This window comes from Opisthocomus hoazin, chromosome 8 (genome assembly GCF_030867145.1).
Source record: "Opisthocomus hoazin isolate bOpiHoa1 chromosome 8, bOpiHoa1.hap1, whole genome shotgun sequence".
Classification (NCBI taxonomy): Eukaryota; Metazoa; Chordata; class Aves; order Opisthocomiformes; family Opisthocomidae; genus Opisthocomus; species Opisthocomus hoazin.
This window is the reverse complement of record NC_134421.1, coordinates 17021961-17046669: the sequence shown is the minus strand read 5'-3', so window position 1 is coordinate 17046669 and position 24709 is coordinate 17021961. Positions and strand designations below refer to the sequence as shown.

At 40.4% G+C, this 24709-nt stretch overlaps 1 protein-coding gene across 2 annotated transcripts in view; it reads left to right on the top strand.

Moving 5' to 3' along the window:
* MRTFA (myocardin related transcription factor A) overlaps window positions 1–24709 on the top strand; it is a 76245-nt gene that overhangs the window by 8039 nt on the left and 43497 nt on the right. Inside the window, exon 1 of one of the 2 annotated variants that reach the window (XM_009934970.2) lies at window positions 22249–22755. The exons of the other annotated variant lie outside the window; for it this stretch is intronic. Coding sequence (XP_009933272.2) covers window positions 22629–22755 — 127 coding nt within the window. The 5' untranslated portion in view covers window positions 22249–22628. Of the gene's footprint in view, window positions 1–22248; window positions 22756–24709 lie in introns of those variants that run through there. 2 annotated transcript variants of the gene reach the window in all.

Genomic DNA, 24709 nt, shown 5'->3' with positions numbered 1-24709 from the left:
TCTATCTATGTCTATATAAAGAGAGGCCTTTAAGGGACTGTAACTGTTGAGAAAAGGATCAACATGACACTGCTGGAACCAGAAATGCAGATGACAACACTCCAATCAGGTATCATCCCAAACATATCCCATGGGTAAATTTTGCTAGTGAATCATGGCCGCTGAACTTTATAGGGAGTGCGAGGAGGCTATGTGACTTTGACTAAGGACAAATTGGAGAGCTATGATAACTTCACATGCAAGTTGCAGATGAATACTAGTTGGATGTTAAATACTGATCACTTTAGAGCTTCATCAGAGATAAAATTTTATCTTTCTGTTCTTCATTTGTTGGTCCCCAGTGCTAAATTTAGAGTGCCTCGTGAAGATTAGAGAATCCCAGTCAAAACTGGACTTGTTCTAAAGAAATTTCCTCTGCTTAGCTTTTAGCTGATTTATGTGGTTTTATTGCTAATTATTTTTCAGTGAAACATATTCTTGATACTTTGGAGGGATTTTAAATTGCATATTTTGGGAAAAACACTTCTGCTTTGAAACTTCCCAGTACTTGCTTTATCTCTTGAAAGACTGTTTCCTTGAAAATGGTATTGTGCTTATATGATTTGGTCCTAAATGCTGTGGTCTTTTTGTGATACTGTGCTTACCTGTTAGATATGTAGAGTTGCGTTTCTGACATGAAAGACATACTAGAGTGACAATTATCAGTTAAGGACAGTATGGTGTACTTCTGTAGAGCATTTTTATCTGAGGCTTTAGAACATTCTGTAGTCATGAAACTTAAAAAATATGTATAGATACAAATGTCTTTTGTTCTATGCATGGTAACAGAAACTGACTGTAACCTTGGTAAGATCCGACCGCAAACTGGTAGTAGCCTAGGAGTTTGGGTTTGCATTTGTGTTCTCTTAATCTCAAGCGGTGCCTGAAAAACAGCACATACATAATGTCAAAAATGTCAAGACAGTCTTGTTTCTGAAAGCTACATGTTTTTTCTTTTCCGTAAGTAGTGACTTGGAAAGAGACAAGTTAACCAATAACTTCATAGTTTAATATGGGGTTTTTTTCAGAAATTGCTGGGTTTTTCCCAAATTTGCAGCAATTTCCCTAATTTAGAGTCTTATGTTTTGTAAAATATGTGAAGATTGTCTATAAAGGTCCTGTATGACCTTTATTTTATAGTTCTGTCATATGATTGTATTCTTTGTTGCTTAGAGAACCAAAGTACTTTTTTTCACCTGCTATTGTAGATGGGAAAAGCAAGAGAGATGTTATGGCAGGGCTGCATCTTAGATGGAATACATAGTTTCTGTCTCAGTTCAGGAGGTCGCTGGGACACAATGCATCATTCCTCTAGTCTTGCAGTCTGCAAATTTTGGAGGTAGGATTTAGACATTAGCAAGGTGTTTGGTGTTGAATAGGATGTGTATGGCAAGACAGTATCTAATTTGTCTTTGTTGTGAAAAAATTATTTTTTTCTTGGTATGACAGTTGTTATGTAAAGGCCTGAAAAAGTTGTTTACCTCAATGTGCTTTGTTTCTGATAGGTTTTCAAATCATGTTAAATTTTTTGCAGATGCGAAAGATCCATGGAATTTACCTTTCAGGGTTCTTGTAAGTGAATTTGTGCATGATATTCTGGGAGAACTCACAGAATAAAGTAAGACTTGTTAAAATTAGGGAAACAGCCTTCATACTAGTGTTACTTTTTTCAAAACTTCATTCGTGGTGGCATTTCTCGTTTCTTCCAAATTATGAAAACTCCTGAGGCTTGCATTTAATTCTTAGGATGAGAGTTTCTCCCACTAAAGAGTACTTGTATGTAGCTTTCGCTTAAGTCAGATAACCCCAGTCCTAGATCATGCAGTGGCGTTCTGCAATGTTAAGGCAATTTCCTGGCAAGCTTAGCTTACCTAATGAGGGATACAGATTGCACCTCTTCCAGTGGTAGCTCTCTTTTCTCCTGGATCAACCACTGCTGGAAAAAATACTAAGCAAGAAGCAGGCGAATGTTTACGTAAATGGATTCAGAAGATTGGTGGGGAAATTAAGTATGACAACAGGATGGAACCATGTGCATAGTAAGTTTTAAAGGTCAGTCTTGAATAATGGAAGTGTATTACAAGCTTCTAGATGAGGAAAATGGCTACTTGATGCTGAGACCAAATTGTTCAACATTTTTTAGGAAAAAAGAAAAAATACTATTTAGTGACTTCTTCTGCTGTTGATTTCTGCTGTTGATTTCTGCTGTTATTTATCTTAGTCCGTTAATAAGTTGTCTGTTGGGCAAACTGCCTGAAACCTTTTAGAGACTGAAGTTGGATCTCCTTTCTGCTGAGAGTTAAAATCATTTAATGAAGAAAGACTTAACTTCTCAAGGCTTCTTGGTCCCTATATTCATCTCTAGAAGCCCTACTGGAAAGACAGAAGCTGGATACGGTTGTCACAGTCAAGTTGTCAAGGGTTCTGAACAGTCATTGAAGAAGTAGGAGAATCATGGGCTAAGCTGCGTAAATAAATTGTCCTGATAGACCTTACACAGCTTGCACTCCATAGACCAAATGTTCTTAAAGCATGCAGGTCATAAGACTGGGCTTGTTTAATGCTTGGATACTAATGGCAGTCCACTCAAGAAGTAACAGTACTGATGCCGTAGTTGACATAGGAAATAATGTTTGTATTCGATGTTGGTGGGCATGTAAAAAAGCAACACCTTTGATGCTAAATATGAGAAAACATTCTTAATATTTTAGAGAAAGAACTGAAGGGGAGAATACAACATTAGTATTCTGAGAGCAGAATAGATTAAGCAAGGAGGGTGTATTTCTTCAGAAAAAAATGTAAGTGAAGCAGGAACAGTATGACTAGTGAGGTGCACACGGTATTAAACAGAAAAAATTAAACACACCTGTCAAATGGAAAAAGAGAAGAGTGAAAAATCAATACAAGTGATGACAGCTGAGGAAGAAAAAATAAAAGTGAAAATCAGACTTAAAAGACATTTGAAAAAGGCAGTAGACCCAGAAAAAAATGTGAAAATAAGAGCAGAAACTTAATTGCTGTATTTGACATCTCATAGGACTACTGAACTTTTGTGAAGAGTTGTGGTATTACTGTCCCAGTTGTTCAAAAAGCGGTTGTGCACAGTGAGGCAAAATTCTACTTTCATATTCAAGAATATGGTTTTGGCAACACCCCTGTGCCAGTTTGCGTGTTTTCATTCTGTTGAAAATGAAGCTGATGTGCAAGTCTGTCTATACCAGGCTCTTAGCAGTGGGAGCTCCCTTGTTAGCATTTTTCTTCAAGAGTCACTTTTTGCTGCCTTGACTCTCTCAGCATCTGACTCATTTGTTTTCTTTATAGTTATTTGCTGATTCCAAAAGCTTGCTGTTTTCTTCCCGTTATCTACTTCAACCTAATCTCTGTATGTAGCCTCTTGTTGTGTTTCCCTGAAGCCTTTGTGTTATTCATGTCACTACCTAATTATCCCATATGGAGATCTTGCAAATTCTTTTGCTGTTGGTCACTGTTGGGTCAAGATGTGGACTGAATAGTTTGTTGATATGACCTGGCTTTGTTCTGTAACAGACTGTTTGGCCCATTGGAAGAATGAGTCATGAGTATTATTTTCTTTTTTCTTTTTCTTTTTTACGAAGATGGAAGAGTGCAGGAAGAATACTTTTTTGACAGAATCTAAAATCCAGTAACACTTAATGTTTTTGAACAGCCATATGAGGGACTCATGCAAGTTAGGGAAACCTCAGGAGTCTTGGGTGTGCTGCTGGCTTCTATATGCAAATTTTGTGCTTAAATGGCAAATACAAGCTTTCAAAGATAATTTAACTTTCTTTTTTATTTTAGTTATTATTGTTCAATAGTTTCTTTTTATGACTGCTAGCAGGTGGCTGGGCAGAGATGTGTGTGCAGTACACATACAGAGGTGCAAGCAGCCAGATGGATAAACCCGGAATTTCAGAGCATTTTTTTGCAGACGTTTTGCATGGATGGATAAGAGTTATGGCCACTTAGGGTCACTTAGAGTTGAACAGTGTATTGCCAGAATTAATGGATGCTAGCACTTGGCCAAATGGCTACTTTTGTTAATAAATTCCATTTCTCCTAAATTTTGCTCTGCCTAAAATCTTCTTTGTTTACTGTTCGGGGTAGCATTGGTTTGCTTCTGTGCGCTACACTGTGTTTTGCACTGTCTTGGTATACGTTGCATGTTAATAATTGTTTCTGTGTAATCTAAATTTTTTTTTCTGTGAGTATACTGGAAAAAATGAACATCTCTTCAACGTAGTGATCTATGGGATACATCTTTGGGTTTTGATATATTGTTCCATTGACCTGCTGAAAAAAACCCTTAGAATGTATTAGAGATCAAGCCAGGTATGCAAACCAGAAGCAGGTTGTTCTAAACGGTTAGAAGTGTGGTTTAGATGAACAAGAGGGGTTTTTCCATGCACATTTAGAGAACAAAATGTGTTGTTTTGAAGTCAGCACTGTAAATGAGCATAGAAATGATTCAGTTCTCTATAGTGGATAAAACTGACTTCTCTGTTCTAATTTGCTTTGTGTCCAGCTGATACTGAAAAAGAAACAATCATTACAGGTGAAAATTCCTGTCACCTTGAATCAAATGTGTAACTTCACTGATTTTTAGGGGAAAAGCTGCATTTTTGAGCTACTTCAGCAGATTAGGGATATATTAAACTCAATTTAGGGCAAAACAATGCTTATCCCATTTGTTCTTTCTTTGTGAACGCAGCTCCCAGGCTCTTTCTCTTCCCTCTTTAAAAGATTTACGTTGAAGTTCTGTAGGGATGTCAGCTGCTAAACTGCTTTTAATGGGAAGAAAGGGGACAGCATGTCTGTGTATTTATAGAAGCGAGGTATCCCCCTCTTCAACCCTTTCAGGAGTGACAAATGTCAGAGCAGCAGTTTTTGTGGTTGGTTTTCTCTTTTTTTCTGTTTTGAGTAAAGTTTAAATTCATTGCTGGCTTTTGGTACTCGTAAGAACCACCTCTCATTCATGCACTAAAATGCTTTCTTAACTTCATCTTGTCTTTTTCAAACACCTGTTAGTGGGATTTTTTTCCTTACTGTTGTCATTTCCTAGCAAGAGATTTTCTAGTTGTGAGTTTTTTCCTCTAGTTTTTGGCATTTCGTTTGAATAGTAGAACTTAAAATACTGAGGGGTTTTTTTTATTATTATTATTATTTTTTCTTTTTTTTTCTCCGACTTGGATTTTTGAGATTGCAGTGAGTACTTGAGTCAACGCTATCAGGATTTTAGTTTTGGATGGAGAGTGGAGGTGAGAGGAAAACATTCCTGGCTTTACGGTTTGCATCATCACCGCTTTAAAAATAGAACTTTTCATTTCAGTTTGGAATGTGTGGCATTTGGAAATGTAACCTTTTATATCTAGGTAGCAAGTTCCTGGGGAGTGTAAAGAGTTCCCTGGCTGCTGGTGCAGTTCCCTGAGATGTGTATATTCTGAGTAGTGATAAACTGACTCTTCACTGGCTTTTAACCAGAATCCTGCATGTGATCCAAAGACTGAACAAAGTTATGTGAGCTTCATCGTCATCATGCAGTGGGAATTCTTTCCGAAGCAGCAAATGGGACGTTCCTGAAGTCAGCTTTAAATATGGAAATTTTTATGCCAGAGCTACTAACTGCATGAAGTTCCGAGTTGACTGTTATAAGACATGGAGTGAGGAGTGCACAACTGTAAGCTGCACATTACTGAGTTATTCCATTCATGAAAGATTTGAACATAACCTTTTGCTGCCTTTTATCCCTGTGATTAACTATTGAGTAATCAAATCACTGTATTGTGTTAGCCAAACTAGAGTTAAAGGATTGTACTGAAACTAAATATATAAAGGATGCTTTTTTTTTTGTCAAGAGTGACAGCCTACAGTAAAGACTACTCATTAGAATCACTGAATCACTTAGTTGAGCAGTACTTATTTCTGCCGACAACTTTAAATTTAAAAAAACTGCTGGAAATCTATTAAAACCTGGAGTTGAAGTGTTAAATTAACATTTTAAAAAAGTCGTGTTTTCTCTGTCTGCTTTGAAAATACTCTGTTCATTGATTTTATGCAGTGAGTGTTACACTAAAGGTTTAGAAAGAGGGAGCAGGAAAAAACCACCGAGGCAGCTTTTTGTCGTTATCCATTCTGTGAATGAAGATGAACTTGCAAGGGCACACACAGGCTGCATTTGTTCTAAAACAGCAAAGATATGGTAGACACAAATCGATTATTCACAGACTGCTTTGTTTCATAACCTTTCTTATGGCTTTAGCTTACTTTAAAATGTAACTATTAAGAAATAACTTTAAGAGGGGGAGTGTGTGTGTGCGTGCACATTTTACCCAGTTTCCAATCTACAGACTAAGATAGTCGTCATCATACTGTGTTTTTTTGTATCATTCACCAATTGCTATTAAAAACTAAATGAAAGTTTAAAATGCATGTAAACTCATGTCAGGTTTTATATCCTGTAACTTTAATCAAAGCAGAGTCTTCCTTGCTGTGAAATTAATGCATTTTGTATAATGGGCCCTATTTAATTGCTGTCATCATATTCTGTAAGTCACCCATTCATTTATATGATGAATATGAATCAACCTTTCTTTAGGAACACTGTTCAAGTGCATGAGAAAAATGAAGTAAAAAAGCATTATTTAAACCGGCTTCTTATTTGGGATCTTCAGGCATGATTGTATAAATATTACTTAATGATTATTGAAATAGGCTCAGACTGATCATAGTCATCTTTGTGGCCTGCTGCTAATTTAGGTTGTGGATTAATATCTGAACGTGTGTTACGCTGAGTCTCTCTAAACTGGTATGGCGATTACACCATGCATGCTTTGCCTAAAGGGACACCATGCAGGCACACATCCGTTCAGTCATCCAGTTACCTGGTTACGCCTTGCTATCCAGTGTTTTTCAGATTTGAGAGATGACTAATGTTTAACAAAGCACTCAAGTTTCCATTCCTGTGTGATAGGAGAAATTTACGTTAGGCTTTAGATTCAGGATTATTTTTTTTGTAATAATGGGATCCAGTCTACATTTTGATTATAGGCATTAAAATATGAATTTTTTATATCTAAGCTTCGATATGAATCAATTTCTAACGTATGCCCAGAGCTGTATAGCTCAGTGGTGGAGATCATAGGTAACTGTTAAGGTTTTGGGGATGTCTCTGATGTTGTTTGATGTTAAGTGGAAACTGACATAGATAAATTTTAATATTGAACTGTTTGCCACCTGCTTTTACCAGTTTCAGATGACTACTGCAGCACAAAAAAACCTGCAAAACCCAAACAAAGCCCCCCACAAACAAACCAACCCCCAGACCTTGGGTAACCTACAGCTTCTTGTTGCATCTGGACGCTCCTTGTTGCTGAGATGATGCACCTCAGTTCAGACTTACAGCACCCTCTGCTGTTCTGACCTTAGGGTGCTTTCCAGAAGAGACTGACACTTGTTTCAAATTGTCTTTTCACGTGGAGAAACCTCGGCTGGTTATCTTGAGGCGGTCTGAACTTTGTCTTCTTTTGTGACTAGGGAAACATGAGCCCTGCTTTATGGAAGTGAAACTAGAATCTGTGTCTTAACAGAAGAAATATTGCCCCCCTCTCCCCTCAATTTTTTTTGCCAAGATAATTTTGCTAATAGAATCAATATAGGAAAGTAGTTTAATTACATTGGCACAGCTCCATTTTGTGATTAACCTTAGTGTGGTTTAAGAATGTTGTATAATTTTGCAATAGTTTAGGTAGGTAAGAAGTCATAAAGAAGCAGAACTAGAATTACCCTTCAGGACTGCAGCACCCACTCCCCTGCTGTTGCAATTAATCAGGTCATATACTCCCCTTCATCATTTTATTGAGCACTATTTTAAAAAGTGGTAGATTTCTCACTTGCCAGCAACTTGTACAGGAAAGCTGTCTTAGAATTTCTCTCTTTCATTGAAAATCTTCTAGTTTTCACTATTAAATGAGCATGTGTGTCAGTGTCTTTTAGTCCAGATAGCTTTTTGGAGTGAAGCTGATGCAAACCTTAATGCGGGTGAAATATTTTCACTAGAAGAAGCTGCATCCATTTACAATATCCTCAAGTAGGCAAGTGCTGAAGTGGTGTCTGCTAGTGCGACCTGCTGAATACTTTTTTGTGTCTTTCTATCGTGATGCTTATTTTAAATCAGATCCTCTAAGTAATGTTAACGATACTTCCTAGGCATTATGCACAGCATTGGAATCCCAACAGGTTAGGAACCTATTTAATTATCCAGAGTGAGAAGTAGGCTGAGAAATGTATTTATGATTCTTTGTAGCCTTTCCATTTTCTTTGCCCTGATTGTTTTTTCTCAGAAACGAGTGTATCCCAAATAAAGAAGTTGCAGCTTCCAGTGAAGCATAAGTTGGCTCAATCAGCCTGTAACGATAACTGACCCTGTTGAGATGGTTTTTTCACTCTTTTTTTTTTTTTTTTTTTTTTTTTTGTCTGCTGGAGATAATCTGAAACTTGTTTTCCTTATCTGTGTCTTTCAGTATCTGAGATTTGGATTTTGTGCTCACTGATGTAAACTGAAATGAAATATATGCCTTTTAAAAATAAATTGAGTAGTTTTGATTGATTAAACTTACTATCTGACATTGAGGTACTACTACTTAAAAATTGCAACTCCCAAAACTTTCGGTTAAGCTCTTCAGAAAGTACCTTGAGCTTGACTTATTGCAAAACACTCGCAAGGCTCAGAGTCTTCAATGTTCTTTCACTAAAAGCTGAAATAAACAGAAAACATTTTGCAGTATGCATTTGCTGACCCCATGTTACCTCAAACTAAGCAAGAACAAGATCCAGATTAGCAGGCTTCTTCTGGAGAAACCCCTATTGCTAATCTTATCTTGAAAATCCAGAGACTAACATGTGAGTGTCTGGAACAGTGCAGTGTGTGAGAAGTGCCCAGCGACAGGACAAGGGGCAATGGGCACAAACTGAAGCAGAGGAAGTTCCATCTGAACATGAGGAAGAACTTCTTCACTCTGAGGGTGACGGAGCACTGGAACAGGCTGCCCAGGGAGGTTGTGGAGTCTCCTTCTCTGGAGATATTCAAGACCCGCCTGGACAAGATCCTGTGCAGCCTACTGTAGGTGACCCTGCTTCGGCAGGGGGGTTGGACTAGATGACCCACAGAGGTCCCTTCCAACCCCTACTATTCTGTGATTCTGTGATTCTGTGAAGTGGTCTCTCAGGCAGGAAAATTTCAGCCCATTTAAAGGTCAAAGCATCTTTAAATTTAAGCTAGAAAGTTACGTGCATCCTAAATGGACTAGAAAAGAAGAGCAATTCTAAACAGAAATGCAGTATTCTACAGAAGTTTAATTTTTTAAAATGATTTTATTTTTATTTCCATGTAACTTTATATATACTACACACAATATCATTTCTGTTGGTCTTTTTTTTCTTATTTTCTTTTGTTATGCTTTGCTTTCTTTTCCTTGTACTGGTCTTTGCATTATGGTGGCAGACTAAGTGACTGCTTATAATAAGAGACTGCTCCACTCCTCCCAGTTTTCCTCGGAGAGAGGCACTCGCTGTGGTTGTTGACATATTGCCTGGGAAGAATGAGGTTTTTTGGACCACTTCCTCGTCACTCTCTCGCTAAGGGAGCCTGTATCATTGAGAAATGTTTAACCTTCTGGCCCTGAAGTGGGACTGGAAACTTTGCTGCAAAATCTAGAAGCTAAAACTAGATCTTGAGAACGTTATTTATGCAGACAACTCTTTCCTCTGATTTAATTAGGACAGGAGATTGCAGAGCTTGATTTGCGGTTTTGAGTAGCTAATAATTTGGAGAGTGAACAGGAGGCAGAAGTTAGTTCTTTAGTGAAGAATGGCGAGTAACTGGTTTAGGGGAGGAGGAGAGAAGAGTTGGGGGCAGAAGATGGAAAAGTGTGGGAGGACTGTGTGGGGAAAAACTCTGCTAAGATCATATTTCTGGGGTTGTCAAATGCTTAAGTTGTTCTCTGATTTGTGTAAGGAGGCTGACTATGCATGATTTTATTCATACAACATGATGGTTTCAAGATGCTGATAGCAGAAGCACAGCCTGAAAAAGCATTGTGGAACCTGAGTTTTCAGACTTAAACCTTGAAGCATGAGTTGGTTGTGGAGAGCTAGAGGCCTGAATTGTGATGAGAGCTCTTCTTTCCAGAAGTTTGAGATAATAATAAATACTGCCTTGCCCTGTAAACTTTGGTATGACTACTATAAGTTTGATTTTCCCAAACTGTTCACTTTTTTCCTCCTCTTCTTCTTCCCCTCCCATCTGGATCACAGCAGATCTTTCAAGACTTGTGCAGAATTTCCAGATGTCTGGCTGCCCTGCTAGAACTACACCCTAGTAACTGAGAGGGCAGAAGACATTCAGAAATCCCAGACATTTCTGAAGCATTCAGAAATCCCAGACATTTCTGCAGCATAATCATAATAAATCTGACATATCTTGAAAGTTTTGTGCTTTTGCAAATTAACTATAAAGTGTGCTTGTAGTACAAAGAATAATCCTGGAGTGTCTAGAGAATGATGGATTTATCCTACATGCTCTGGCAATCTACACAGCACATGCTTGTATGTTTATCTTCGGGATATTCCAAACAGAAATCTGGCAGTTCTGTCTCTGGGGGTGCTACCTCTTTATGGTAAAGAAATTGAAACTAAAACGAAGAAGCTTGACTCCAGGGTGAAATAACAGGAAATGGTTTGTACTGACCCAATGAATTTTCATGACCAATGGAAGGGAGGGGAATGGGTTGTACTTTTCTTCACTTCTCTGTTTTTCATTATTAGCAGCTCAGTGCATCTGCTGCTTCTCACTAGCTATCTTGGATGTAGATTGGATGACTGGACTCTGTTGTGAGCCTTTGAAAACAAAGCTATAAAAAAAGGTTTCTGATGGATCAAGAGCTGAATTAACTCACTGAACCTTCTTATGAAACCTGGAGCCATCAAAAAGAAGGAATGATGAGAAGTGGAGCAAGATGCTAGTTTATTTCATCTGGCTTGGGTAACATCACTCAGACTGCCTGTACTGAATAGTGAAACTGAATGAGGTAAAAGAGAACCAATTTCAACTCTGAAGTTATCAGTAGGATGAGAAAACTACTGAACATTAGATCATGGAACCAGTAAAGAGTGGCAATGGCTAGGCAGTAAGTCTAAGAGAGAGAAAAGATCAGGCAGCAAGGAAGACTACACAGTGCGTGATAGACTCAAATAATTAAGAAATGTATGAAATTAGAAGTGGGTGATTTTTTTAGGGTCCAGAATACATGTCACTCTGGAGAATATTAAAAATATGTGCATTTCTCCAGTATGAAGTTTGTCATGTTATAATTTTTTTTGTTTTGTTTTTACTCTGAGGTTGTTACGTATCTATGAACGGACAAGCAAGCTGCTGGAAAAAGGATGGTTACACATCTATCGCAGAATGGTTGAGGTTGGAAGGGACTTCTGATGGTTCTCTTCCCCAACACCCCTGCTCAATCCGGGCAACCTAGAGCCAGTTGCCCAGGACCGCGTCCAGACAGCTTTCAAATGTCTCCAAGAATGGAGACTGCACAACCTCCCTGGGCAAACTCTGCCAGTGCTCAGTCACGCTCACAGTAAAATGTGTTCCCTGATACTCAGAGGGAACCTCCTGTGCTTCAGTTTCTGGTCCTGTCCCTGGGCACCACTGAGAAGAGCCTGGCTGTGTTGTCTTTTTTACCCTCCCTTCAGGTATTTGTACGTATTTGAGCCTAAATGTGTAGCCTCACCAGTGCTGAGTAGAGGGGAAGGATCATCTCCTGATCTGCTGGGAACGTTCCTCCTAATGCAGATGGGGATATCATTACCTGCCTTTGTCCCAAGGGCACGTTGCTGGCTCATGTTCAACTTGGTGTCCACCAGGATCACCAGGCCCTTTTCTGCCAAGTTGCTTTCCAGCCACTCGGATGTGCTGGTACGTGCTCTGTGCCCAGTCACTCAGCCAGTTTTCAGTCCATCTCACTGTCTCCTCACCCAGCCCATACTTCCACCAGCTTGTCTATGGGGATCTTACAGGAGGCAGTATCAACAGCCTCACTAAGCCCGGGTAGACAATATTCACTGCTCTCCCCTCTTTTACCATGTCTGTCTCTCCACACTGTAGCTCAAGCCTAAAGACAGTTTTGCCCAATAGCTGTCTTGCTCAGGCAAAAATATTTTCTGATAGGAGAGAATTGTGAGTTTATAGTAAATTCTGGACGTACTATAGCATAGTTGCCAAAAGTAAGCATATGGCAACGTCTATACTGTTAAAATTGTTTTTGTTCAAAAGAGTTTGTTTGTAAGTGTCTTCTGTTAAGCCAGCTGTTAGATGTATTGGGAGCAAGCAGCCAAGTCCTGTCAGCTCAGCTCATAAGAACTGGCAGGCATATAGAAAGCGTATCTTCTTCAGTTGTATGTTTGTCTATTCGATTAGATCATCAACCTGGTTGCTTTTATGCAGTCCCATTTAATTGTCCCTCTCTGTGTCTGGATTCATAAAATAGATTCGATAGCCAAGGAAGGATGCTGGGATTTCTAATTCCAATTCTGACACGCAGACTGTGTGTTACGCATAAAGCTTTCTACTTCTTTTAACCGAGTTTATCAAACCAAAGGGTTTTCAGTAGAATTGTTTAGAATCTATAAATACAATGTTCTGACTGATGAGTTCTGGTAACTCATAACAAAGTGAGAAAAGAAGGTCTTAAAGGGATGCCAGACAGATGATGAGAGATAGTGACCAGAGAGGCTTTGATGAGAGATAGTGACCAGAGAGGCTTCTTGGCGTATTGTTTCAGGTGAGCTCTCAGATTTAGGAGGAGGGAAGCAGAACGCTTCCCTCAGAAAGCTGAGGCCTGAATCAGAATGTAATATTCCAAGCACAGTTATCTTTACAGTTATAAGCACTTAGGCTACGTGCCTTTCAATGTTTTTAAGACAGTTGGGGATTAAAACGTAAGATTTGGTGGGTTTTTCTGGGGCAACAGAAGAGGACACACCCTCCTGGTTACTTGCCATTTCTCTTTGCTTTTATGGCCGGGATTGCCAGAACTCTTGGATATGAGATAAAATTTGTTTTAAAAGTAATCATGCTCCTTGCAAAGGAGGCATGTGTCTTTGCGCCCCCCCCCCCCCCCCCCCCCCCCTTCTTTTGGGTAACCACGTAGGTCAGATCAAACCATGTGCAGTATTTTAATGTGCTTTCCCTACCTCTCCAACATCTTTTCTGTCTTAAACTTTTGCCAGTGATGGTAGTATCATAGGCACTTAAAAAATTGCAGTCTCGCATATGTGGTCTTTGGGGCAGAGCTTTGGAACATGGATAGTGCAGTCTAACTTTAGCATGTCAAGTTGGAGTGTTACATTTTGTGGCAGTTCTCTGTAGATGTGAAATTACACTGAGGTACCAAGAAGCAGAGCAAGGTAGCTCACCGTGGTTTACACTGAAAGGAGCTCTTGTCTTTAGCGCTCTGTCTGTGCAAAATTACTGTTTCTTGCTTGAGCCTGGTTTTTGGTGAGCTTTTTTCCCAGCCAGAAATGGTTCTTTTCCAATGCTTGGCAAATGGGATTTATTGTGAACCGCATGAATGTTTTAGGTCAATTTAGCTTCTTTGGGGAAAATACTCTGTTTTGGTCTGGTACCTGTGAGTATTGTGACCAAATCACTGGGGAGAGGTACAAACGATGTGTGAACTTGTACATTTCATAACAAGATTCTGTCTTCTGTTACAGCCTTGGACAGCTTCAAGGAAAATAAACCTTTGGTTTCGTTCATGCGGAATATACTTTACTTTAAAAGGTGGTCTATGGAGAAGGAATGGTAGTACCGTCAGAACCGCATCTTCCTGAAGTGCTAGACAAGTGAATGCCATGAAGGCATTAAAGGACTCCTTCCATTGTAGCATAACCACGATATTTTTTCTGTTAATCAAAACCTGAATAAATTAGTGGCATACAGGTAAAAACTATCCCAAATCCAGTCTCACTCTGTCTTCCTCTTGAGATTTGTGCTTTATGTTGCAGCTAAAGTCTCAAATGTTTGCACATGTGGAGGGGAGATAAGTCCATGCTAGATCCTGGAAGCCCTCTCCTTCTGTGTCAGTGCAGTCCATTCTGTGGAATTAAATGGTTGCACGCCTTGACATTGTTTCAGGCTTATTTTATGATGTAGCTAAAGATTAAAACTCAAATATGCTATGCATTTTTATATTGGAAACATAAATTCACTTGTTGAAGCCATCGTGAAATCTTGAGATTGGCATCTCTCCAGGGGATAGCTGAGCATTTTGGCACTAAAGGAGGAGTTTGAGCATTTGACATTGGAGGTGATTTATAGATCTTTGGCAATGCAAGAACTGAATTTTACTTTCTAAGTATGAAATTATTTCCCATCTCAAAAAATCCTGACAATAGTTATTTTTTAGTGTTGGGTGGGATGAGCATCTGTGACAGTAGAAAAGGGGATCACCACTTTCAGTGGCAGCTAGCCACTGAATTGGCTTAGCAGTATCATAAAACTTCCTCTCCTGCTTTACCTCGTCCGAGCCTGCACTACTATGTCTGTGACAAAGCACTTGAACCATTTTTGGAGAAAAAGTTAACAGTCAAAAAAAATAACATGTCTAAAATTATGAACATTGGCTACTGACATTTTAGTATCCATACGTTACATCCATTAGTGCATAGTTGTTTCAAATTGGGAAGCAGTCTTCTGCAAGCAGAAAAGGTAAATAGATGTTTTAATAAAAATCTAGATTCTGGAATTGCAATTGTGTATCAGATTAATAAAAAATAATTGTCATATCAAGCCTCAACAAAGTTGTTATCTCCCATGTAACTGATGTGTTTGGAGAAGGAACAGTAGCTTTCTGGGCTGTAGCGAGAGTTTACCTAGTAGCTGTTTTGCTAGTATGAGCTGCGAAGCAAATGAAGGGTTTTCTGATCCTTTCACAAGAAGTGCATGAACATCGAGTGCAGCCTGGCTGTTTCCTCTCTTGCTTAGATAGTTTAGAAATAGACTGGTAGTTTAGAAATAGACTGCATTTTCCAAGTGTTTGCAGGTAGTCCCTTTGTGCAGTAGGAGGGTTTGAAAGCGAAGAAACCTTTTACTGCCAGAAGCTGAAAGGATGTGGGAGGGGGGTGTGCAAGGATATCTTCTGCCCAACAACCACAGGAATTAGTGACATAACTCCTCAAATTCTTAGACATGCCTTAACATGAGGGGAAGGGTATCTTTCTCCTGTCTTCTCCCAGTTATTCCCTCCTAAAAAGAAATTCCTGGTTTAGAACAAATCCAAATTGCCTCCTTTTCTGCTCTGTCCTGCTCACTATCCTTCTTGGTCTGGCAGCCAGAACTTCCTTTTTTTTTCTGCTCTGGAGAGCAAACCCAAACATTTTGGGTTTTTCTGTTGTCACTTGTTCATAGTGGTTTAAATTAAAGCCTGGAATGTCTGCAAGAGGAAATGTTTTGAGAGGTCTGATCTCATGTGCTCAGTGTTCTTCACTGGGCGCAGTATACACTTACTCACATGTTAGTCTTCCTCCAACGTCTGGGTGTTCCTGCCTGTGTGCGGTGGTGGTGGTGGGGAAATGCACATCTGCAGGTGTGTGAGCATATCTGCCTGTTTCTGGAGAGGTTAAAGTTATTCTGGGTGCATGTGGATGAATTAGCAGACTTAACTGTAGGTGGGAAGGCTGAGAAGAACATTTTTAACTTTGTTGAATCTGAGGTGACTGTCTCTGGCTTGAAACCTTGAACTCTTTTATAACAGGTAAACTATTGCTCTTAGGTAAGAGCAGGGAACTATTACTCTTACTTCCTTTAGTCTTAAGTAATTATTTTAGAGTGAGATGGGTAATAGCTGAACAAAAGGAATACGTGGGGATTCTGTTGCAATTCCAGCTGGAGCAGCTCTCAGTTAAGCCCCTTCACTGGAGATACCTGCCCCACATTCGAGATGCCGTACTTGATGTGCGAGCTCTCACTGTGAAGCTCGTTGGCTTAGCAAAGGTAATTTGAGCTATTCTTTCTAACTTTGCACTGGAACAGAGTGAGAGCATTCACACAACCAGTTCTGGGGGCTCAGCAGGGGGTAGTAACTTGAAGAAGGGCTAGTAACTTTGAACTATAAAGAGGCATGGGACAGCGTTTGCATCTAACCAGAATTTATCAACCAAAATGGTAGAAAATAACAAATAAAATGTGTTTGGATATGTGTTTTTAATTTACTGGCTTGTTTTTGTTGGGCTTATATGCACAGTGGACTGTAGTTGTTTGGGAACTAGCTATAAAACTTCTTAATCACTCTGCTTTCCTCCTTCCCTCTACTCTGAAGTTTCCTGTTGTGGACAGAGTCCTTCTGCTGCATCAGCCAGAGAAATTGACCCACTAGTTGCGTTTCTCCTCTTGGATAGCAATCTCTGCATAGGCAACACCACTTTGTAGTCAAGGAGTGTATGTGCAGCTATCTAGAGGACAGCATTGACAGAACTGTTGCCAGTGGTTTTCAAAAGAAAAGAAAACCAAACTCAAAACCAAAAAGAAGGTGATTTAAGGGACTTGTCTCTAAAATTTGCATTGCTTTCTTTGGCTGTATGGATGAGACATGCTGAGTGGGTGTAGCAATTCCATTTAGTAATATTAGGAGCATGTGCTGCCTAATGCTTTTGTTTTGATATGATCTAGAGTAGGGTAGACTTCTGAACCATTTCTTTCTCTTCCTCACCCCCTGGCATCCTCAGTACAACGGGAGAGGGAGGGAGGGAAGAAAGAAAGAGGAGGGCATGGACCATAAGTGAACCAACATCTCTGCTTCCCTTCCTCTGTCTCCTTACCCTCCTTTCTGCCCTCGTAGCAATATTGCCGCAGTCTCTTTGCAGATGACCTTTGGTCAGCAACACTGACCAAGTGAGTTCTTGGTTTGGGGAGGGGAGAGAGTAGAAGCGCAAAGGTTTTGGCTTCCTTCTTCTGCCTCTCCTTCCTCCTCAGGTCTGCAGAGCCCGGGAGAGCGGCAGGGCTGAGTGACTGGGTGGGAGGGAGAGGGGGATGGGGCATTGCTGCTGCTGTCTCTCCACACCTCACTTACAATGTTGACTTGCCTTGCTGGTTGGAAACAGCTTATCTGTGGAGTTAATCAAATGCAGATCAGCGTTGCATTCCTTGGGCTGAACTGATTCTTCTTGCTCCTGTGTTTTGCAGATAGGGATCGCGGAATTCATGTGTGTGTGTGTTCAGGGAAAGGCAAACTGACATCTTGGCTGAATCCCAAGGAATGGGGTGGGTGGCAGAGTTTGTATGTGTGCTGGGGGCTGATTTGGCTCTAGCTGCTGTGTAAAGTTCACTTTGGCAGCTGAAAGATGCAGAGAGAAGCACTTTCAGAATTAGAGACAGTGAGGTAATGAGAAAGTGACATAGGAAAGGAAGTTGGGGGGGGGGGAGGCAGGGCTCAAAACGCGCCTTGACATCATCTGATAGGTTTTCCAGCCTGTGCCGCAGCTATTTTTATGCTTTCAACTCACAGTATTTACAGCTCAATGACAGCCAACTCGCCAAAAGTGGGGGTGGTGGTATATCCCAGAGTGGGTTGGGGGACTGAAGAGCCGCTCAAAAGCTGTGGCAAAGGTCCAGGTTCCCAGGCACACCTGCTGCTGTTGCCTTTTTTTACATCTGCATGGTGGTATACCTTTGGCTACCTGTCATGTCTAGGAGTTTTCTGAATGCTGACTGGCAGAGCTAGCTATCACCAGCTAGTTGAAAAGATCAGGGTATGTAAACTTCAGGCTCTTCCTGAGAACTGGAGAAGCAAGAATGTACACTGCTCCCAGCTTGATATTTCTACTTCTTCCTGAAGGTCACTGTTGGTGGGAGGCAGGATCCTGGGAATATCCAAAGCAAACTCACATTACATAAATGTGATCCTTAGCTGAGAAAAAGTAAGCAACACAAGTGTCAGCGTGAAGTCTCTATTTTGAAGTATAAAATTAATAGTTATAAGACATCAGAACTTTACAGTGTAGTGGGTGCAGCATTCTATTATTTTTCCAGCTTTTTTCTGCTTGCTAGAAATATCGGAGACACATCTTCAAATATAGTGGGCTTATACTTCTTTATAAGGGTTCGTGTGGCTTAGACCTTGTCTGAGGTCTTTCTTATGTTGCCTGAGTGTGCATATATTGCAGCTGTTTGCCAGTTTTTAGCAGTACAGTGTTTGGATTTCATCACTAAACTGTGTGCATGCAGATCCTTGCAGGCATTGTGTTGTCTGAGAACATTTTTACTGGGGGAGGGAAGACTGAGAACCTGCTGCAGGGAGGACTAGAGGTGAAAGGAGGAAAAAAAGCACGTTTTAAGTTGTTGTGAGTGGGTTGTTAGCAAATTTTTTATCTGCTCATGAATTTGAATTTAAAGAATACATTCATTTTGGGCATAAAATTAATGATGCAGTTCTGTATTACAGTTAAGCTGATCCAGAGTTTGGCCTGTGTCAAGACTGGTGTAGTCTCTTTCTTCCTCTTCCCAGCTGTGTTCACCAGCCAGGAGCCCTGGTACTCACCCTACCTGTTGGTAATGTTGTTTAGTAGGTTGAATCAGGTCATTAAGATACCAGATGAATGTCAGAACTGGTTTTAAGGAGGCTAAGAGCATGTGTGGCTGGGAGAAGGACAGGAGAAGGTGAACTGGGAAAGATCCTTTTGTTGGTAGCAGGCTGTAAGCTGTAGCACCTTGCAGATCTGATGCTAGCTTTGCACAGGTAAAATTTTATGTGCTCCTGGAATTTAAAGGTCAAATATCTATGGCAGGGTTAGAACTTAACTTGAAGGTGGTTTACTCTTCCATATTTCTCTTCTGGCACAGAATGGGAATTTGAAAAAGCTGCTGCTTACATGCTGTCTTGGCTTTTGAGGATAGAAAAATAAAAGAAGAGAAAGTTAATGAATTTGTTCAAAATAATAAGTTATGATAACTGGCTTTCAAATACAAGCATTGCATTCTGTGCCCATCAGGCCTCAGAACTAGTAGCGGTATCGATACAAGCCATATGTGCACCTGATGTTACTTTTTATTCCTGTGTGGGGGTATAAATAGTAATGCAGCATCTTGAGAAAGAATACGTTCCCAGAGTCTGTGTCTCATTTCACACTTGGAAGTCAAAGGATTTAAGGCTCAATAGATTTCTTCTGGACAAATTATGAAAATTTGGCCTGATGTTTTCTAAACCAGAGATCTGTGGCTGATACCTAGGTCCTGTTGATAAAGGTGATCTTTCTGCCAGCAGCACTGCTGCCGATTCCAGGGGTAAAGTTGTGCAAGATGCTGAATGTTGGACATGCATTGGTGTGGGTTGATTCTACTTTTCTGGAGACGTTAAGCAACTGAAACTGTTGTTGGAAGTCCTACTCTGCTGTGAAACGGACCTTCCCTTCTACCCTACTGATTTCCAAAGTAACTGTCAAAGTTACTCATCAGGCCTTACTTGTTCCTACAGGGCATTGACATTTCTGTCTGTGTGATCTTTGATCAGACTTTCACATCTATTACCAGTACATCAGGATCCAATAAAACAAATTAAACTTTTCTTTTAACTGTTTGATGCTCATCAACATCTGGCAGTAGTGTCAGTGTTTCACACTAGACAGGTTTCTCTTGGTCTTTATTCATCTCTCAGAATCCATATTTTGCAAGGAGGTACCCCACCAGTGCTTGCTTGCGTGTTGAAGATATCCTCCAACCTGGGCCCCGCAAAGTTTGTCTTCTTAGAGAATGTAGGGCATTATCCCAGTCCTGTTTAGAATGTTCTGGTCCATCTTTCTCTGTTTGGGATAATTGTACCTTCGTCCAGAACAGTAAATAACTCTGTAGGACAGATTTGATACTGTAGGACAAAATTTTAGAATATCTTGCTCAGGAAAGAAAAGATTTATCTACCTACCATTGAGCCAATCGGGTGTTTTTCTTCCAAGCTGCTTTCTGCACAGGAAGAAAGGTGTCTGCATACATATCTGTAGTTCTGCAATGATACATTGAGCAGATCAAATCTTCATCAAGATGGAGTTGTCAATTATAGCAGCAGAGGATTAGTTCTATCATCAGATTGCCAAAACTGGCAATATATTTCATGTATTACTAGCTGTTTGGTGCCTCTCTCAGATCTTAAAGTTTTCTTTATCGGAACTCGGGCAACATCTTAGGGCTGTTTCGGCTATACCTGGGTATTGGTGAGTCAGCTAGATAGAGCAACCGGCTCACATTTCCCAGGCCTCGTACACTGTAGTGAGCTGCTAGCTCGGAGGCCCGGGTTGGCAAAGTAATAGCAGTCTTTGACCTCCGGAGCTGAATCTTGTCATTTCCACCATCCAGATGGTGTATTGCTTGCCAGAAGAAGTAAGACTCAGTCTGGCACAGGATGGTTGTTCCTTAGTTATTACAGTAATTATGGGACTTGTCTGCACAGAGTATCAGGCCTGATTCAATGTGCAGTTGGGTGTTGCTGCTGAAAGGGGAGAGCGGGACAGGGTGTTTCTTTCTCCCCTCCTTCGTCTGGGCTTTAGCACTCTGGTGCTCTGCCAGGTCAGCTTCCTGAGGCAGCTCTCTGCAGCGTCACGGCTGCTAATGCTCACGCAAAAGCCCGCTCATCTGTTTATGCAGTAATTTGACCTTATTGGCCAAAGTTCATTGTGAAACTGAACCTTTACCTGACTTTTACATATCCTAAATCTAAGATGAGAGTTTGTGTTGAGTATACATTGGTAATTTAGGAATAATGCGATTACGGAGCTTTGTATTGTTACAAAATGTACTTTTTTACCCACAGGAACTTTAGGGTTTGGATTCTTTTTGAGTGAACAATGAACATTACAAAGTAAGAAGAGTTCTATTGAAGGTACTCAGCAATGTCACTGATGCCTTCTAGCATCATTATTCAGTAAACATGTAAAATTCTGTATATTAGTTTTTAGTCTGTAACTTAAAAATATGTTAAGATTGTTTTGTTCCTGTAGTGCAGCTTATGACAGAGTTAGTAATGCTTTTTAAATTTGGTTGAATACTACTTTTCTTAGATATTAGCTTCATTATTAGGGACTTTTTGTCCCTGTGGTTGTTATTTCAGCTTTGCTTTATAAAATGGCTTGGATGCCTCTCAAACTATTTGGGGATGAGAAATTTTTTCTTCATTGGCGCGGGGGGGTGGGGGTGGGGGCAGGGGCAGAGTATGAAATGGAGACTGTTCCGATAGTTTAGAGTACTCACCTTCTTATTTTTGTGATGCCCATGTGCTATCTTTGCTTCAGGCTTGTAGGATGACACCGATTACTATTCATCTTGTTTTGTCTGGAAAGATACCAGAATACTTTTTTTTTCAGGTGTGTGTATTCATTGGACATCTTTTTTTTTTTTTCCCCCTCTCTCTTTTTTTTTTTCCTTCCCCTGAGACTTCATTGCACCTATTATAGTGCTTGCTTAGCAAGATTAAAAACTAGCAAAGCCACCAGCTGTACCAGTCAGGGTCCCTCCTGGCTGTTGCTTGGATGGAGCGTGGTTTTCCCTGGCCACTTCCAATTCCACTACCATGCTGGGTAGTACATATAACCAAAGCTTGTCAACTGTATGACATCTGTTCACGATGCACATTAAATAAGCTCCAGGTGAGACGACTGCCTCCATGCAAGCAGATTCTGAAGTTTTAGTGCTTGCAGTAGAGGGTTAATGATTGGGGGCTGCTGATTGTCTTCAGGCAGGTGTTTCTACTAGGTTGGAAGAAAGGATTTAAGGGAAGAAGAGGCAAGAATGTGTGCTTGTACAGAAGTAGCATGCTGTTACTTATATGTGGTCTCAGAGCAAATGCATGTAAGAACTCTTTCCCAAATTATCAGTCTAGCTTTCTCCACAACTAAAATTCCATTTCTACTAGTTTAAACAGGAAGGGACAAAAGGCAGAGTGGCTTCTGCTGTCAGAGTAGTGATGTTCTCCTAGCTGTGTGCACAGCATGCTTGCACTCGGGAGGTGCAGGGGGAGAGAGGGCAGTGCTCAATCACATGATATTGCCTGTCTGGCAGGTGGCTGTAGTGTGAGTAGAGAAACCAACTGTTCACTATTTTGGGTGAATGAGGTTGGCTGTTACTGCAAGTGGCCCCACGAAGAAGTCCACGCATCTGTTGATAAGCACTGCTCTGCGTAGTGGGATCCTGAATGCTTATAGCTGCTTGCTGAAACAGTGAAGTTTCTGTCTGAGCTTTGAGATAGTAGGAGGAAAAGTTTTGCCAAGAGCCTTGCTGATTTTAATCTTTAGATGTTGGCTGTCAGGATTTGTCTGTACCTCAAGTATCTCTCCATTTCTGTGCAAGCACAGCCTTGGAATCTAGCAGTAAACTAATTTTTTTTTTTTCCACTCTCCCACTTGGTGCAGTGACCGAAACCTGGTAGAGAGGGATTACGGTTGGGTCTCTTGTGAGGATTAAGCACCCCTTCCACTAGCCTGGGACGCCTCCTGTGTTACAGAATCTGCCTTCAGGTCCAGGGATTTCCTCTAATATGTTGGATAAAGCCAAGACACTCCAGCCTGCCTATGTCGGGATTGTGCCGCTTGCAGAGACTGTGTCAAAGCAAGGGAAGAGCTGTTCAAGCACATATCAGGATTCATACCACAGCTTACGAGAAGGTTAGCAGGCTCTGCTTTCTTTGTTGTAGGCACTGTGTAATTGGTTTGTGGGTTGGGTTGGTTGTTTTTTTTGTTTGTTTTTTTTTTTTTTTCTTCTCTTGCATATTGAATCTTCCTGCTTTTTGTCCTCTGGGCAGTAGTCCAGATTTTGGGTTTCCCACTGACTCCCGTGACCTGTTGTCCCTGAGGGCGCTCATAAGCATGTCACAGGATGAGGCTGGAGCACTGTATGTAGTGACTTGCAGTGCCTGGACCTTGGGACAATTTCACTTTGGAAGTTTTAATTTCAGAGTTTAAATTTCTTCCTCTCTTTTGTCTATAGGGCTCCTGTGAGCAATGTTTAAAGGCTGTTTTATTAAAGGTGTAAAGGCTCGTTCTGGAGTGGCAGCTCTGCTTTGAAGGAGATAGAGTATTTTGTGTTAAGTTTCAGTATGTTGCTGTTTGGAGAGTGTGGAAGGAGTGGGGTCTGTATATCTAAATGTGATTTTGTTTTAGATTATGATATTCTCCTACAAATATATCTGATTTTTTATGGGAGTTTGACAATTCTGAAAGGTCATGTAGACGGAAAGAAGATGATGTGGAAGGACTGAGAAAAGATTGAGAAGATGAAAACACGACAGTGAGCCATTCATAGTGCACAGCATAATAAATAGCAACCAACAGGAACTAGGAAAAGACTACCAGGAAGAATGGTAGAACATAACAAATACCAATGGTAAACACAACAAGTTTTATATTTTATTAGAAATGCTGGATCTGTCTAGCTAGAGGTGAAATTCTAATAGGAACTTGAAGGAGTGAACGGAGATGTTGAGCACAGTGCCCTCTGAAGTAAGGTGATGACTGATATGGAGAGCAAGTAATGTGATCTGAGAAGAGCGGAAAAGGACTTTCAGTGACATTTTGGACAGAAAAGTAAAGTGAACAGTGGTGGGAGTTGAGGACAAAAAGCCAGATAGAATAAGGGCATGTTTGTTGCGGAAGGATGGCCAGTGTGTGGAAGATGATTTTAGCAGTTGCATTCAGAGGCTTTTTCTCTCATGTGCAGCTGTAGGTCTGCTGAGTCTGCCAAACAAAACTGTTAAGTTTCTACCCCCTGTTGTCACTCCCCTTACATGCCTCTTTAACAGATATCAAGAGTTAGCTTGTTATTAGATTTTTAAAATGTTACTATTTTTGTTGCTTGTTTTCATTGGAATACTCTTTGTTGAACAAATATGGGAAAGGAGAAGAAAACTAAGTCACAGTCCTCAAATTCAAGTTTGGGAGTCATAAATCCATTAGTATAGGCAGTATTCCCAGATTACTTTGTCTACTCTGGAGGCAAAAAACTGCAGCGTGTCAATCTTCAGAGGAAAGAAGCAAACCAAAATAAAAAAAAAGCCAGACCTTGCAGCTGTCTTGTATTTGCAAGGCATTGATTTTCACAGAAGGTGAGCACTCTGCATTTGGATGTGCCAGGATACATCTTTCATCAAATTACTAAGTGTCACAAGCTCTACAGTGGGTTAACGTGTAGAATGAGGAAAATGCAATTCTGTAGTTCTTTAATCAGTATAAAAACGCTTGTTGCTGTCTCAAGTTGAAGTGAATTAAGGTCATTGAATTCTTGTGTAATTCTGATTATTGAAAAAGCTGTGTTGACTCTGCAAAGTCTAGCAATATCATCAGTCTACCCCATGTCTAATTCATGATACTCTAATATCGTATTTGGTGAGAAAAGCTACTTTCTACCAGCTACCAAACGGGAAGGGTAGGGAAGGGAAATAGATGCTGCCAGCTTCTTTCATGTCAGAAGAGAAAAAAATAACGCTTTAGCTTTGCTGCTGCTCCATTCAAGTCTCCTGCAGTCTCGGGATGCCTGTTGTGTTTATGCTGTAGCATGCACTGTATTTTGCAAAGCCAAATCTTACAGGCAGTGGAGAAGCAGATACACTCATGTGTAAACCCT